Source organism: Aythya ferina (genome assembly GCF_964211825.1).
Source record: "Aythya ferina genome assembly, chromosome: 3".
Classification (NCBI taxonomy): Eukaryota; Metazoa; Chordata; class Aves; order Anseriformes; family Anatidae; genus Aythya; species Aythya ferina.
Window position 1 is genome coordinate 13,282,705 of NC_140298.1, and position 17,203 is coordinate 13,299,907.

Sequence of the window (17,203 nt, forward strand, 5' to 3'; positions counted from 1 at the left end):
CGGCCGCCCCCTCCTCGTTCGCCGAGCTCCTGCGGCTGGTGCGTAGCGGCCGCAGCCCGCCGGGGGTGCGCAGCCCACGGGCAGCCCCCACCGGGGACACCCCCACGGCCTCCAGCCTGCCGCGGCCCAAAAAGCCCTGGGAGAGCCGCCCCGGCCGGCCCTGAGCGCAGGAGGCACGGGAAACCCTTCCCTTCCCTTCCCTTCCCTTCCCTTCCCTTCCCTTCCACCAGGCACCAGCTCCAAAAGAATTATTTTTATTTTTATTTAAGAAACATATAAAGAACTCTTAACAAGTGAAAAATTCTCCTTTGTGCCCTCATCCGCAAGCAGCGGGGCCCAGCAGGTCCCAGCAGCAGCCCGGCTCTCCCCAAACACGCGTGGGGCATCAAATTTGTGCTGCTGCCTCCAGGGACTCGAGACAGGGAGCCTGAGCCTTGTGCCTGCTCCCCCCAGCACCGCAGAGCTGCTGGAGACAAGGTAGGAGCCAGGCTGCAAAGCCGTATCTACTTCTCTTCTTCAGCCAAATGCAAAAAAATATATATAATAAAATAAAAAGTTACAGAACAGTGCAACGCACTGTCAGTCCCAGCATTCACTTCATGCTGTTCTCTGACCTCTTTGTCTCCGCGGCTGCAGCCAGCACTCAGAACGAGGACCCCCACACACACTTTCCTGGTGGGAGCATTGATATTGCTTGATTTCCATACACCGTATCTCGACAGCTAGTGATCCTTTACAAAGGGTAAACAAATGTCGGCGGAGCTGCATTTCTTCTCGATGCAGCTTCACGAGTTGCTAAGACGGCCCCATCTCGGTACAAACCTCAAATTAACCTTGCAACCGTTTGAAGAACTTGAGAACGGACTGAAAGCTTCAAGCCCACCGGGGGCAAACGCAGGACTAACGCGTTCTTCCTCCCTCCCTGCAGCACAATCACGGCTCCAGCGTCAGCCTCAGCTTGATGTTCATGGCTGCCAGCTCTGCCACGAAGTAACGGAAGACGTGGGGCACTGGGATGACCTGGATGGTGTCCACCCGGCCGCACAGCAAGCAGGAATACCTCCTGTTGCTCGCCACGGAGGAAGGCGGCGGCCGCTGCAGCAGAGGAGAGAGCATGCTGCCACAGCTCGTGCAGACGTAGGCTTCGGAGCCATCGGAGCAGCTGAAGAGGCGGTCGTGCAGCAAGAAGGAGGTGCCGTGGGCCAGCAGCGCATCGCGCTCCATCTCGCCGAAGCGAATTCCGCCTTCCACGTTCCTCCCCTTGATGGGCTGGTTGGTGACGGAGTCCCGAGGGCCCGTCGTCCTCACCTGGAACTTGTCCGAGACCATGTGGCGCAGGCGCTGGTAGTACACGACTCCCACGAAAATATCTGCCTCCAGCTCCAGGCCGCTGATCCCGCTGTACATCTTCTCCGTCCCAAAGAAGTTGTAACCCGCGCTCACCAGCGTCTCGCCGAAGTATTTCAGAGCAGAGTCCTCCTCCGAGAAGGTGAAGGGAGTGGCATCGTAGCAGACGCCATGCAGCGCTGCCGACTTCCCCGCCATGCTCTCGATCAGCATCCCGATGGTCATACGGGAGGGGAACCCGTGGGGGTTGAAGAGGATGTCTGGGACCATCCCGTTCTCCGTGAACGGCATGTCTTCAACCGGCCACAGCTGGCTCAGGATGCCTTTCTGCCCATGACGGCTGGCGAATTTGTCACCCACAGTTGGATTTCGGGGAACTCTCAAGGTGATGCAAACCTTCTTCAATTTCCCGGTGCCACGGTCATTGCTGCATAACTTGATGTTGTCTACAATGCCCACCTCCTTATTCCTGTGTGGGTAGAGAAACATTCACAGCAAAGGTGTCAGACAGGCTCATGGTTTTTAAGGAAGGGAAGCAGAGGAAGGAAACCAAACCATTTTTTTAGTCTAATAAAGCGCTCGGGATCACCGCACTTCTTGGGAAATACCATTCAGGGAAATCAGACTGTGTAAGAATTAGAGCAAAAAAAAAAAAAAAGATAAAAAAGCATCACACAAGTGCCATCCATTTGTTGTTTCTAATGCTAGAAGCACAGCTGCAAGCTGCCACGCAATGAGGTAGCGTGCCATCCATGATTTCAAATAAAAGTGATTTAAACCAGGTTCATCAATGTCACACCCAATCTGAGAAAACTTTTGTTTTGTTTTGAGGCAGCAGCATCCCTGCCTCCCCAGTAAATTCTCACTGTCTTGGTGGGATACTGAAATCAATAAATACGTTTAGAGCAAAGCAAGAGAGGAAGGCTCAGGAACAGAGAGTGAAGGCATGGTGTGAGTTAACACAGCCTTTGCCAACAAGTTCAGGGGTGTGCTGCTTCTCCACGTGCACCCACAGCCTGATGTTTCACACGGTGGGTGCCTGCTGCAGGCTTAACTTGTGTTACACTGCCCAAACTCTCAACTTGTTTTAGAGGTTTTTTCCCTTTCTCCTTTGAATGCAACCAAAGTAGAGACCATCACAAGGAAAAAAAAAAAAAAAAAAAAGAACTGCAAGCTTGTTCAAAGTTTTAAGTCAAATCCTCTGTTCATCTCTTCCTAGCTGTGCTTAAGACCTGGCAGTGTTAAGACCTGCAGCACACTTCTGACGCTAAGGAGAACTTCAGGGTGCAGGGTCCCTGGGGAAATGGGGGGTAGGAGCCAACACTGAGGGCAGGGAACTCCACCTCTCCATAGGAATCCAAATAATGACCCAATCTGGATCTGATCTGATTTGCCTTCTCAACATGAATAATAAATAGCATAATCCTCACACTATAAATGTTGTAGAGAGACACAGAGAGGACCTCAAGGTGTAGGGATAACTGCATACATGAGTGCAGTCTTTGGTAACCAAGCACTTTCTTGTATTTTGCTGGTGTTGTTTTGTGTGTTGGTGGTGGTGTGTTTGTGTTTTTTTTTTGGACAGAACACTTTATCCCATTCAATTAACAAAATGCAGCAAAAGATGTCAGAGGAAGAGTTCTGGGGAGACAGCAAAACATTTCTGGAAGCTCTCTTTTCACCAGTCTCAGATCTGTCTCCTGCGTAAGTCAGGCTTTGCAGCTCTTCAGCATACACTGGCTTAGAGGAAAGCCACAAAACATGCACATAAGTCACCTGTACCATGAATTTCATGTTCCATCAACACGTGCATGTTTTGTGGCCATGTGAGGAGGAAAGGAACCCCTGGGAAGATCACGCAGCTGATCAGGGACCACTGCTATCAGACTGCTCAGAACTGCATGTTTGTTTGGGGCCAGGAAGGACAAGCTGAACTTACTTATAGTATACAGTGAAGGTCTCCCCTGTGTTGAGGTTCATGTAGCTGTAGAAGGGATCCCCTGGCTGTAGGATGGAGCCAATAAAAGGCAGTCCATCAGCATCTAACTTCTCTGCAACATTCGGGTCACCAGGCCTGGCACCAAATACTAAATTATCATCTCCCCTGTTGGCTTTAAGGGAAAGGTCAATGCTCTCCATCTTGATAACACTTCCGTAAGCAAACCCTCTCTCCCAGGAAGATTTGTTCACAATCTAAGAGGAAGAAAAAAGACCTGTTAGAGATTTGCTAGTAACTTCAAGAAAAGCATTTCCATTCTGATCCAATGCTCATCTTTTTAACAAATTCCTTCTTTTGGTGGCTCACCATTGCATCTTCCATGTCATAGCCACTGTAGGAGATGACAGCCACAATGGCGTTGGTACCGACTGGGTAGCTGTCCATGCTGTAGAAGTCGTACATTCTGGGCCTCACCAGAGGGCTCTGGGGTGTATGAAGGAGGTACAGCTTGTTATCCGAGCGGTCCCTGTAGTTATAAACTGGAAACCCCATGGTTTGCTTTCCTGTAAAGAACGAAAGTTGGATTTATTCAGGATCAATTCAAAGTCAAGCCACGTTTCATCCTCCGGGTATCTTGCTAAGAACAAGGCTGGAAATGAGTTAGAGGAATTACCAGTTTTAAAAACCATAGAATTTAATAATTGCTCTAAATCCAGTTATAAAAGTTTCTATGAGCCATGCACAATATTCAATTCCCTTCATGGTATTACATAAGGAATATTTGTAATTTTTTGTCTTTTCTGCAATTTCAGAATCTCTGATAACATTTTTCCTCCTTTGAAATTTCCCATAGTGAGGCATACTTTACATATTTCCAAGCCACAAAGCATTTGCTACTGCCAGGATCAATGTACTGGCAGGAAAAACAAGTTTGGAACAGAGTTACATTGGTACTTTCAGAGAAGTATGAAAACTTGGTAGCATTTTAAGGACATCTTTCTGATAATATTACCAGAAATGTAATATGCTGTGGAGATAATGAGAGCTGCTCTCAGTTCCTACCACATGCTTCTCTTAGCTTGCCTTTTTTAAGTAAGATTCTTGCAGGCCGCTTGCACATCAGACAATTGAAACCTCATGTACTTACCCATCCCAACTGCCTTCAGACAACCAAATAAATCAATTTAAATGCTGACAGAGAAAAAAAAAAACACGCTGTTGCCACAGCACTGTATTACCATCCCGCAACAGATGCCTAGTAACTGTCCTCCGAAAACTGAGTGTCAAGACATCACAGTGACTGAAAACAGGTGGCAAAGAAACCTGCACTACTGCACAGCCTCTGCTCTAGCTACTAGTCAGAAGCAGCTCAACCTGGCAGCTGGGGGGATGGCAGCACAGTTGTCAGATATTAACTCCCCTACGCAGCTGGTGCAGTGCCCCTAGCTTGTCTATATGATCAACAACCTCAAACAGGAAAAAAACACACCAAAATAGATATGTGAGAGATTCCCCCCTGGCTCCTTTGTGCCCAGGGGCTCGCAGCACTAGGCGCTACAGTACTTACCCATCTGGCACTGATACATGTTTCGTGGACTTTGGTTGTGGTCGGAGAAGGGGATGAGGTTGGCCACCACACTCAGAATGCTGTGAGGGAAGAGCTCCAGGTGAGTGGTCACTCCAGGAACCACCTCTGACTCCATGGTGGCCACGTTCATGAAGATCTGCAAGAATCAAATCAGATAGGTCAGGAAGAAAGCAAATTAAACCTGCCTGTGATTACTTTTCATTTCAGTTTTAGCTGTGTTTTTTGTCTGCAGCTTAGTGCAGGCAAGAAAAACATGACAACTGTTAAACTACTACCACAATCACACCTAACTGCATGGACAGCAAGTCTGAAAATATAAAACTGCAGTAACATGGAAAGGAAAGGTGACAAATTACGAAGTTCCCAAGCAAGCCACTACCTGTCTCTGCAAACTGCCCTGGGCAGCTGTGATATAAACTAAGATGAGACAGTACACACAAGACAGCAATTTTTCACCTAAGAAAATCTAGACTATGTTAATACTGAAAGCAGACTCAAGTATCTCAAAGACCCCTACAGTCCACCTGTAAAAAACACCAGAAGCTGATCAGCTAGAAGTGAGAAAACCCTTTTGTCACCTATTCTAGCTCTTCAGCACGATCTCCCTATGTCCCATTCTCAGCTCCTTTGACAAACACTTCACAAAATAGTGCTTTTGACAGAGGATACCTCTGTAAAACTTTGTTCCAGCACTTTAAAAAGGAAATATGCAAAACCCACCTGTTCCAGAGTGCCAATCCATTCTTTCCTTCCGTACAGCAGGTTTTTGACAGGCCGCACCATCCGGCAAGGGGTTGTAAAAATGAACAACCCAGGATACAGACTGGGTTTTCCTGTCATTGGGATAAGGACCACTTCTGCTCGTGCAGGAAATCTTTTCTCTTGAGTTATCTGTTTGTGCAGTGAAATAACAATTTAGAAATTGAAACCAATATTGCTTTAGTTAAGTTGCATCCAATCGGCTAGGTTATGCCCACAATGAAAAGTACCAACCACTGATGTAGCTCGTAATATAGAATGAAGAACAGATTTAAAAAATATTTCTAGAAAATTCTCCACCAAGAAAAGGACAGAATACTTATTTTTCAAAAAAAAAAAACAAAAAAACAAAACAAACAAACAAAAAAAAAAAAAAACAAAAAAAAAACCACAACTATCTCTAACAATGACAAGTTCATAAACCAATAGACTGAACTTATGAATGTAAACAAGAAAAACCTGATAAACCCACTCCAGTACTAACATGCAGACAAAAAGTCTTATTAGGTTAGATTTAAAAAATAAATGGAAGTTATGAAGAAAGTTCTAAACGTGCCTATTTTTGACCACTACATACTGAGGGCGTTATATATAAGTCACATTTTAAATAATATAACCTTAAAACGTCGGAGGGCTTCTGCAACCTGAGGAGCCAGGTCCCACTCCACCCAGCCCACCACGGCGCCGTCCAGCACCACTCTGTAACACTCAGCGTAAGGCCTACTTGGAGTCGCGTCAATGGGGACAACACCTGTGAGAAGGAACAGACAAAAAAAAACAACACACAAAGCACACGTTACTTCTGCAGGAAACCTCAAATCCACACCAAAAAGCTTCATGAGATCAGAAAATTTAGACCACCTGTAGAGTGCAAAGCTGTAGATGACTTGATGGAAAAATATAAGATGTGCACAAGTGAGAATGCCATTCCCCACCCACTCCCCAACAATTTTTGGAATGAAATAGGACTCCTGTTATTGCAGCAGTCACTGGAAGAGCTGCAGTTGAATTAAAGTCACTGGCAGCGTTGGGAAGGCAGTTTTATTCAATTTCTCACTGCTCGTACTGTGCAATTCCTTGCATTCAAGTGAATGTCTTCACTCTACATTACATGGCTAAGACATTTATTTTGAACTTTACATTCTCCAGAAGGTTGGCAAGCCTATATAAGCAACATGCTACTTGCCATTCAGCAGAAGCACATTAAGAAGAACAGGCTTACCTTGATTTCATCTTCTAAAGTTAAGAATTTACAATAATGGTATCTGGAGAACATTTACCAGATATGGGTTTGTAGGGCAGAAAAGTAAAAAGGAACTGCTCCATTAAATGTTCAAGCCAGCAAAACGTACCTAGGGCACATAACAAAGGTGGAAGGTCTCTCACAGGCACTATCTCTGTCACTATTTCACACACAGCTGTCATGTGGTTCATCAGACCGCAGGGCTCTCCATCAGGGGTGTCCACAGGGCACAGGAACCCCCAGGATTCGGGCAGCAGCTTGCGCACAGTTGTGGTTCTCATCTGGGCAAAGGCCGAGCCTCTGTGTACGCAGCGGAAGTGGGAAAGGTAGCGAACGAAATTCAGCTTGTCTCCCACCACACACAGACCGCTGTCCTGTAACATGCCCAGGCCTAGGAACAAAATTGAGATTTATGTCAGGACGTTGCCCAGCTTTGACACATAAGGCATGATGCTACAAGGCTGCTTCCTATTTCTCACTGGTAAGACCTAAAGATGCTCACACAGGATCCCAACAACAGAAGGTACACATGCATTTAAGCAATTCAGTGACTTGTCAAAGACCTAGAGACTTTAAATTCCAAGCTATGGCTTAAAATCCAACTCCTGTCAGAGACAACTAGAAATAGTTCCTAGTGAAGTGACTTGGGGATTTGCTCCTGATACTTCTTAACAAAATTCTGCGGCCTTCTAATCTCACTTCATTTTCTAGTGAGCGTTAAGTAACCACACCAGCACACTCCATATGCCAGAGAAACAAAGAAATATACATTATTAGAGTGAAGCAATTTCTCTGTGTTGTAACTCACATTATTAATGGGGCAGTCCTCATAAACAAATGCCCCTTTTCTGTCTTATGTCCTATCTTTTAAGAAGAAATAATCTTTAGGAAAACAAAAATATGGTTGCTCGTTCGGACAATGCTAAATTTAATTTCAACTATTTATCCGTGTAGTGGCCTTGCTTTAATAACTAACGTGTTTTATACCATGCATAAGAATCTATGCTTGAAGACAAATCCCCCCTTTTTCCAACTATCCCTTTCCCCAAACCAGTCTTCATCAACTCACAGTCTATCATTTCTGCATTCAAGTTGCTCTCAGTTAAAAGCTCGATATTATATTGTTTCTCATACTATGCAAGATGAAAAAAGACTTTTTAATCCTTAACACTCACCAGTTTTAGATCGCAGGTTGCCAGTTGCAAGAAGATACTCAAATGCCTTGGTAACATCTGCTGTCATGCTGAATGCCTTGATCAAGCTGTCTGCATTTATGTTGATATCTGTCTTTTCTGTTCTCTTCTCCAAAACAAATCTAACAGACTGCAGCCAGTTCTCAAGCCTCTCCTATGGTTTAAAAGTGAGAGTTTTAAATTGAAAACTGGAAAATAGAGACTCAAATTATGAGTGTTTAATTGGTTATGCGTGCTACAGAAGTCTTCTGAAATCAGCAGGATGGACAACTTTCAGCAAAGTGGAAGCTTTCTGACCATATTTCCTACACTGACTTTATTGTATCTAAGTGCTCGCAGTATCGTGCCAGTGTAGACCTGCAACAAATTGCCTACTCAAAATCTTAGCAATCACTTCCACCCAGACTGGTGGTGACTGTAGTGAATAAAATACTGTAACAGAATTTCATAAAAAGCAAATGAGTCCCAAAGCTGAGAGTATACATATAATCTGACCACAAGACTAACTCCGCTCTTTAGCCTACTAAATACAGTGATGAATTTAAAATCATGTCATGAAGCAAATTTAGGCACCAAAACTTGAAGGCCATGGTCCCAAAGAATTTAAAAATCACTGAGACAATGTGAGACAGTGGATTCGATTTTTAAGTGTAACTTTATCATTGCTGTAGTCTTGGACACTAAATAAAAACAGGGAAAAGGAGGCAGAACACCATACCCATGAATACTTCAGATCTCCACGCTGCAGCCCCCCCACGGGTGGAGGAGCCCCCGGTGGAGCAGGTGGATGTGGCCTGGAGGAGGCTGCGGCCCATGGAGAGCCCCCGCAGGAGCAGGCCCCGGGCCGGAGCTGCAGCCCGTGGACAGGAGCCCACGCAGGAGCAGGGGGCCTGGGGGGAGATACCCCATGTGATCTTACCTTTAAGAACATAAGGTAAAGCTGTCCTGGAGTAAGCACTTCTTGATTCATCAGACTGTCAGGATTATCCTCCATGCACTCTCCTTTGGCAAAAGCATACAGCTTTCGGGTCATCATACAAAGCAGGTAGAACTTCTCAGTTTTGTCTGTTAAGTGTATGCAGATACACTTGCTGGAGGAAGAGAAAGAAGGACAACTAACACCATCTCTTCACGCTAGCTGCTCTTCACATTCTTCCTAAAATATCTCAAAACACTTGTTACATGCCTATGCTTATCCACATACACACAACCAGACCACTCCCCAAATCTGAACTGGATTCTAGTAACAGATCACAAAACATTTCTGCCTGGCCACAGAAAATCCAAAACTCTGTTGCTATCAAACCCCTGCATAGGAGAAAAAAAAAAAAAAAAAAAAAAAAGGGCTGAACGACATTCTAGTGCAAGCAGAAAGGAAGGTTATTCCTAATTCCCAATTAAGCTGACAAACTGCTTTCCAAACAGACCATTGAGATAACTCGCCTTCCAAGACACAAGTGCAATCATTTTTCAGCATGTCAGCACACAAGAACCTGTCCATTTCTGCTGCTGCTCTATATTGCCCCCCGCTGAAGCCTTTACAACTTCACCGTAATGACAAGCCTCCAAAGGCTGATTCTGAGGCATGTTCTGGCCAGGCAGAAGTTATGATACAAAGTACATCCCAATTAATGCTTTCCACTATTCCCACTCTTCTATCTCCCCAGCTTAGACAGACAAGGTTACAGAACATATCCGAGGGGAAAAAACACCCTAAGAGTAATTCTCTTCGTTCTAAATACGATATAACTTTTTTGAAATTATCCACCTGTTTCTCAGTACAAAGTGCTGTACTTCCAGCGCTGTAAGTGCCCCTCTGAGGCACCTGAAGACTGCCTCAATGTTTCCAGCAACCTAACCCCCCCCCCCCCCCCATTTACAAGTACTCAAGGGCAGAGCCATCCCAAACGATCCTTTTCAAATGCTAAAATACCTCTCAGAGAACTAACACTTGAAAAATAAATGACTTGGTTGAATGCTCATCACATTGACCATCTCAAAGCTAGCTTATTCCACGGAAGAAGTTAGATTTTAAAACATCTGGAAGCTAAATTGGCTTCTAAACACCTAATTCCTACAATTTTAATAGATAAATGCAATTCTCGTAACAGTTGCCCATTACTGTGTGAAACAGCTGAGAAAATGCCATTACTGTTGGCCAACAAGATTAATTTCAAGCAGTCCACACACGTACCTGTAACCTTCTTTTCTTTAAGTGAAAATTCCAGTTTTTCATCAAATACATCAGAAAATTACATCTAAATAACAACGAATGCTCTTCTCCTGAAACCATTTTGTAGGTATTTGTATCAATCTGTAAAATCTGTACTTTAGAACACCACAACTACAGATTAATATCCTCAAGTCCCATCAAGAATTGGCCACTGGCTATCATTTCATGTGTGCATGAAAATCTTAAGAAAGGCAGCGTGATGGCAGAGCATTCTTAAAGCTGCTTGTAATTTCAGTGCAATCACGCTGAATCACACACTCCGAGATGCATACATACATACTTGAAAATGAGATCTGCAGCCTGTTCATTGCTGTACCACTCTGGGAGGTTCAGTTTTACTCTGAAGCTCTTTCCAAGGTATTCAAGGACGTTTTGCTGTGTGTAACAGCCTGCGTCCGCTACTGCTCTCAGCATCTCAGTAACACAGTTCACGTAAAAGGTGTCGTTTTCCTTATCTTTGACCAGCTCTTTAAAAATCTGGTAGTCTGTGAAATTAACTAATGCCTGAAAGACAAAAGGGTGTAAGATCAGAAAACAAAAAAACAAACAGCCATGAAAATGCTGGGCCATAAAACACTGAAAAAGCAGAGCACCCCAATGATTTAGGTTCTTCAGTTCTCTGAAAACACCCTTCCACCATGCAAACTGAAAAATACTGTGGGGTTAAGGGGTTTCAAGAGTAGCACTGAGGATCATGAGTAGCCCCAACCCAATAAACCTTGGAAAACAAACAAAAACTCACACCTTCTAAATTAACAGGTTTCTTTTGATTACGTTAGATTTACTTGTATTTATATATATTATACAGACACACGCATACATATACTTTTTTTTTTTTTAAACTTCATAACTTCACTTAGAAACATGAATTTAATTCACCATTGCCTCGAGCTACTTCTTATCCCTACAGAAATCAAAAGACAATTTAGCCTTCTGATGATGGCCATTACAATTCACTTTAGCTTCAGCACTTCATGTTCTAAAGCTCATACTTAAATCCAATGTTCTTAGGTCTTGGTGCTATAACGATTGCCTAATTGTTTCTTTAAGTCAGGGTTAAGCAAATACATTGCCCACTAATGACTTCTATATTTGCAGACAAACCTCCCTCATCTTTAAGCGAACTATTCGTCTACCATGTTTAAGAAGCCTTCAAGAAGTTCATTAAAAATGGAGGCTGTATGAAAAATACACCCAGGCAGATTTATTTCTTAAAGGGGGCAACGCAACCTCAGCAGTTATATATTCTGCCGCTTGGTAAGTCATGATACGAACAATCTAGAACCAGCCACAGACCACACGCAGCAAGGAGGAACTGGAATCGCAGCCAGAAGAACCAGGCTGCCACAGCAGGACCTGGACAGGCCACAGAAAACCAGCACAGAACTAACCTCAACTGATGCTGGGGATGGGGTGAAAGCCTAGGGAGTGCCTACTCTTGAAAGAACTCAAACTTCAGGCAACACAGCCTGCTTAACCTGAGATCTCATGAGCTAACAAAGTCAGTATAATTCTCTTGCTTATTAAAACTAAGAGTAATTACCTATTTCTGGTAACTACTTTTGTTGAGACAGCAGACTGGAGAAAAAGTGAAACGTATCATGCAACAGCAACGCAAATAGAGCAGGTTGTAAGTACACACAAATTCCCTGAGACTGATTTATGCAGCGGAACACAAGGTGTAGTGCCACAGGCCTCTGACTTGCTCTTACCACTTTGCTGCTGTACATAAAATACACAGATGACATACCCTGGGCTCTGCTATCAGAGAAAGCATGCTTTACAAGAAATTTGGAAAGCTTGACTGAAGTCAAACTTTTGTCTACTAGCTGAATAACAGTTTAACCCACCTAATGTGCTCAAACTGGCTTTTGTCTTCCAGTTCTTACCGGTTTTCAGTTCCAATCAGAAACAGCATTTAATTTTTCTCCTCAAAAATTAACCCAGTTTACTGGTTTAGTTTTACATGAGACTACTTGATTTTAATGATTAATACTAATATAAATGAGAATTGATCTGTTTCTTGTAAGGTCATTCTGCATTAAAGAGATTACCAAAACCTTTCAGATGAGGTGCCAAACTCTTACACTCCATTCATGCACAGCATTCATTGGTAAGAAGCCATAAAACCTTACAGAACTCCCCCCTCCTCTCTTTACCCTGCATGCATTCCCTCTACTGCAACTGTGTGCTGCATTACACGTACAGGCTCAGTTTGGTCTACAGTTCTCCAGCCAATATAGGAAGTATGAGAGAAAATATTTCTTATGGAATTAGCTGATTCAAGCACTATTTACCTTAAGAGCAAATCCCAAGGGAAGGAAGAACAACTCTTTCTGAAAAATGAAGTTCAACATGACACAACCATTTTCCAAGTAGTGAAGGTTCATATTTATTGCAGCGTGCTCCTCCTTAACGCAGTGCATCACTATTCCTGCAAAAATTAACACAAGCAAAGACCAACGTGAGCTGTGCAAAACCAGCTGACTGCATTTCTGTGACAAGTCCAAACAGGTGAGACAGTTCATTAGGCCATTAGCTAAGTTTTGGTTCTTCGTGGTTGAGAACACAAGGCAGGCAGATCTCTGATTTCAGCATCAGCATCTCATTTAAAATGAAGATAGTAGCTCAGTTTGGTTCTTAATGACAAAATCTCTAAGCAGCCACAGCATTTGCTGAGAGGCTCACAGAACGCATAAAGCTTTTAAGAAATGGAAAGCCCCAAGACTCATCTCTTCTATCTGGAATTGCAGGTCAAAAGTTTCCTAGTCCTGTTCTAGGATGTCCACTGCAGGAGAAATTAAAATAGAACAAATGTGACTGTCTAAACTGGCCCTCCCTCAACATAAATTTACAGTGAACTGCAGTGTGTTCTGAAACACCATGGTTCTCAAGTCAGCAGACAGTAATGCTCGAGTGCAAACCCCTAAATTCTCTTGTTTAATGCCAACTCATTTACCTGAGTACACATTGCAAAGCTATGGACCCTAGTTAATCTGTTTTATGTAAATTACAGATAGTATTTTGGAACACAGAAAACTAAATTCACTGAAACAACTTCAACACTTTACAATGACTTCTACAGAACACAGGATTCTAGTTTGTCCTTCCATGTAACAACAACTTCATGTACGCCACAGCCTGGAATACAATCTCCTTGCTTAGCATGGGCAGCTCAGACAACGCCACAAGGCAGGTACCTGCTTCGTACTTACATCATTATGGTGTTGTCAATCCCCCTGGTTTTGTAGTAAAATTTATCTCAAAATATAAACATTATGCAGTTAAAAAAAAAATAAAAATCAGCTATAGTTGGTCATTTCCATTTGTCCACACGTATTTACTGGAGGGATGCTGCAGGAAGCTCCTTAGCTTACCATACTCTGTGAAGCCTGGGCCTCTGTTTTTCCACTTGTGTCTTGTCATTGCAAGAGGGAAATTTCGCCTGGGCATAATCAGCATTCTAATAACTTTTTCTAAGCCATTAATTATGAAGTAGCCTCCCATTTCCTGCCAGGAAAAAAAAAAAAAAGAATAATGCTCGTAATGTGCTTAAATATTCATAACATAATGTTTTAAATAAAAGAAAAAACCGCTCACATTATTTTGTGAAAGCAAACATTTAATATTTCAGCTATGAAACAGCAAGAAACACGTTTCAGCACTGTACTTGAAAAGGCTGCACTCTTTGTCAGTGACCTTTAAGTCTGATTCTAGCATACAGTGCAAGGAAATGGATGCATGCTCCTTCATTTCAAGGGAGGAAAAAAAAAATAAAAATCTATGTGGCCAAGTAAATAGCTCCAAAGAGCTCATGTTAAAAGTATTTATTAACAAAAAAAATATTAAAAAAATAAGTTATAACATTGAATTTTTAGACAAAAAGAAACTTTGGTGCAGAAAACCTCCCTCTGGTCACATATGAGCTTAACACCAATAAATTCATAGCTCCCCAAATTGTGTGTCATTAAAAAAAAAGTGTTCTAGTGATTAATACTAGGAATAAGGGTACAAGTGGCTTAGTAGAAGGACCAGCAATAAGTACTTCTGTATTTAACTGCCCACAGATGAGAGGAGGTAAGAAAACATTTGTAGAAGACAACCAAAAATAAGAAAAACCTCTTCCAATGTCTGCCGTAAAGAGCGAACATCCAGAGAATGTAAGTCAAGCTTAAAACACAAATTCTCAAGTCCTCTAAGTTGTTGGCCCAATGTACTGCTCATGTAAAATGCAGATTTTCCTGACCTGCAAAATCCTCATTACCTCTTCCTCCTCGTGGCGCTGGATGAGCTCTTGGGGAGAGAGATTATAGAGGCTGCACAATTTAGACTTCACCATAATTGGAATATACCCCACAGGATGTTTAATAGTCCCTTGTGGAACGCCATTCACTGACCAGCTGATGTCAACCTAAAATGATACAACAAGAACAGTGAGCAAAGTAAGCTGCCATTTTACTTTCCTCACATATTAACTGCACATTTAACATGACCACCAATCTGTTTCACCAACTTTTGCCACTTTAAAATGGTAATAATCATAATAAAAAGCAAAACTAGTAAATACATAGATAATATACTCTGGTAAACAGTCAACATGAGTTTCCAGAAGAAAATCATACAAGTCTTGAACTAGGTGAAGAAGCTGCTAGTAAGGTATATGAAGTTGGTAAGAGTTTACTCTGCCTTTCAGACCTCTCAAAAAAGCAGCCTAAATAGAAAAGGCTGCCACAGGGTAGGAAAGGAGGCCTCAGAAGTTAACACAATTAAAAGAAAAAGTAGAAGAAAAAGTGTTCAATGAAAAGACATCCAGATTACAAGCATTTCCTAAGACTTGTCCACTTAATGTTTTCATAAGTGAATTGAAAGGTGAGAAAGAAAAGCGTACTGATGAAGAAAATTTATTTACAACAGTAAGATCTGGCAGTGGGTTTGGAGAAGGATGATGCCTTGACTGTACGAAACAAAGTGATAAAATGCCCAGCGGAAGGAAATAATCCCGATTTTATAGGCAGAATAATGAACGAGCTTTAAAAAATATACTGCCCCTTAGTATGTAATACTGAGGGGCAGTATTGTAATATAAAAATTGTAATACGAAATATTACATTGTAATATGAAATCATTGGTTCAATACTGGCATGAACTGGTTTTTGTGTGACAAGCTGCTCAGCAGACCATGGCACTTACCGTGGAGAACTGAGAATAATTCCATAGTGCTACGTCCACTTAAAAGCAGTGTGGTGAAGACAGGGAATGATCACATGCTGCTTTTTACTGTGCAAGAGCGGGAGTGGACGAGAACAAGTAAGACTTTTTCCACACAAGGCACAGCAAAAATGTTTTGTTCCAACATTTACAAAGGTTGAAAAAACAATTAAATACACATAGGAAAAAAAGAAGGGAAATAATACAGTTAAGAAGACTGAAAGCATCTCTAGCTCAGGAAAATCCAGGAGTCATTGGGAAAATAGCCATGAACAACGTGTGACTGTCACACTTTTATATTCAGTCAAGATGTTTCACTTGCAGTAGGTTTTACCTACTTGTTGTAATGCTTCAGAGAAAGGAAAATAAAAGCTGAAACTGCAAACAAGCATTCGCTTGCAGGGAACACATGGAAATGTGCAGTACAGTCCCAGTTACAGAAGTGGGACAGAAAACAGCGGTGGCCAGCCACAGGGCAGAACAAAGTATTTGCTAGGGATGCTTCTTCAGTCACACGTCAGAGCAACCCAAAAAAATAATGAGATTATACAAACAGGAACGATTTATAATTCTGGGCTTATTTGAAACCTAGATCCAGGCAAAAAAAAAGATTTTAATTATAACATTGTGAGAGTAAACTTGTCTCCTCCTAGGATTTCCTGAACTGGCTGCCTGATTTTGTCACAAACTCACAGCAGAGGGAGGAACACGATTAAGATCCTGTGGGGGGAAAAAGGGCAGAGGAGATGGGGTCTCTTCGGAGTTCAGTGTGAAGAAAACCAGCTCACTGGCACCGCACGCGGGACACGACTCCCGGGAACAACCCCAAAAAGTCGGTGAGCCTGGAAAAAAAAGGGCGTTGAGCTGAACCTCACCGTGATCTTGCCGCGGTAGGTGCTGCGCAGCCCCCGGCACTCGGCGGGGAACACCTTCACCTCCCGGCACACCGCCCCCTTCGGCACCATGGGCGGCGAGATGGCGGCGCCGGCGATGGCCAGCGACACGCGGCTGTCCCTCAGGGCGAACTCCAGCGGGGCGATGTCCTGCGGGGAAAGAGGGACACACGCCTCAGCGGGACCCGCACACACACACACACCCCCTCCCCACACCCTCCTCTCGGCTCCCCCAGACCTGTAGGGCTTGGTACACCCCCTCGCTGATGGCGTAGTTGAAGGAGTCGATGTGGGCGGCGGGCAGGTCGCGCTGCACCCCGCTGCGGAGCCGCGGCCGCCGCCTCATGCGGCGCTGCTGGCCGCCACCCGGCCCCCGGCCGCCCTCCATGCCGCCCGCACCGCGCCGCCTGCCGGGATGCCGCGGGGCGGGGCGGGCAGCGGCAGCACTGCAAGCAGTAGTAGCAGCAGCAGCAGCAGCAGCACTAGTAGTAGCAGCAGCACTAGTAGTAGCAGCAGCAGTAGGGGGCGCTGCGGCAGCCACCGCCACGTGCTAGCCCCACGCGCGCCTCCCCCCTCCTCACGCCTCACGCCTCAAGCTATGCCTCCCCTCCAGCCCCACAAAAAAAAATTGGGCTCCCCGACACCCCCCCCCCGCCGTGTGGGTGCTGGAGGAGTTGTGAGGTGCTTATCTGTGAGGTGCAGGCATGCCCTGCCCACGCCACGGGTGCCGTCAGGCTGCCATGTCACACACTCGTGCTCCACACGCCACTGCCTCAGCGCTGTTTACACCCCCAGGGTTG

At 44.1% G+C, this 17,203-nt stretch overlaps 1 protein-coding gene and 1 long non-coding RNA gene across 2 annotated transcripts; one reads left to right on the forward strand and one right to left on the reverse strand.

The window, feature by feature from the left end:
• Positions 1 to 238: 238 nt before the first annotated feature.
• Positions 239 to 16,834, reverse strand: POLR1B (RNA polymerase I subunit B). The gene is made up of 15 exons (XM_084514789.1): positions 16,642 to 16,834; positions 16,386 to 16,553; positions 14,567 to 14,713; positions 13,680 to 13,812; positions 12,600 to 12,736; positions 10,583 to 10,806; positions 8,989 to 9,160; positions 8,052 to 8,223; positions 6,986 to 7,267; positions 6,251 to 6,384; positions 5,595 to 5,765; positions 4,854 to 5,010; positions 3,653 to 3,849; positions 3,287 to 3,540; positions 239 to 1,816 (listed from the first exon to the last, which is right to left on the reverse strand). Exons 1-15 carry the CDS (start codon positions 16,789 to 16,791, stop codon positions 934 to 936), a joined length of 3,381 nt encoding a protein of 1,126 aa, XP_084370915.1. The 5' UTR covers positions 16,792 to 16,834; the 3' UTR covers positions 239 to 933.
• On the forward strand, positions 338 to 11,415 carry LOC311434559. Its single transcript, XR_014691567.1, has 3 exons — positions 338 to 477; positions 929 to 3,051; positions 11,401 to 11,415. It is a non-coding gene; the product is annotated as an uncharacterized lncRNA (long non-coding RNA).
• Positions 16,835 to 17,203: the final 369 nt, after the last annotated feature.

Excerpts from the sequence above, each read along its gene's own strand:
- POLR1B (XM_084514789.1), bottom strand. The coding sequence starts at position 16,791 with ATGGAGGGCGGCCGGGGGCCGGGTGGCGGCCAGCAGCGCCGCATGAGG. Across the intron at positions 14,714-16,385 it reads CCTACCGCGGCAAGATCACG|GTTGACATCAGCTGGTCAGT; the intron begins GTGAGGTTCAGC and ends GTATCATTTTAG. Across the intron at positions 12,737-13,679 it reads CCCAGGCTTCACAGAGTATG|GAATAGTGATGCACTGCGTT; the intron begins GTAAGCTAAGGA and ends TAATTTTTGCAG.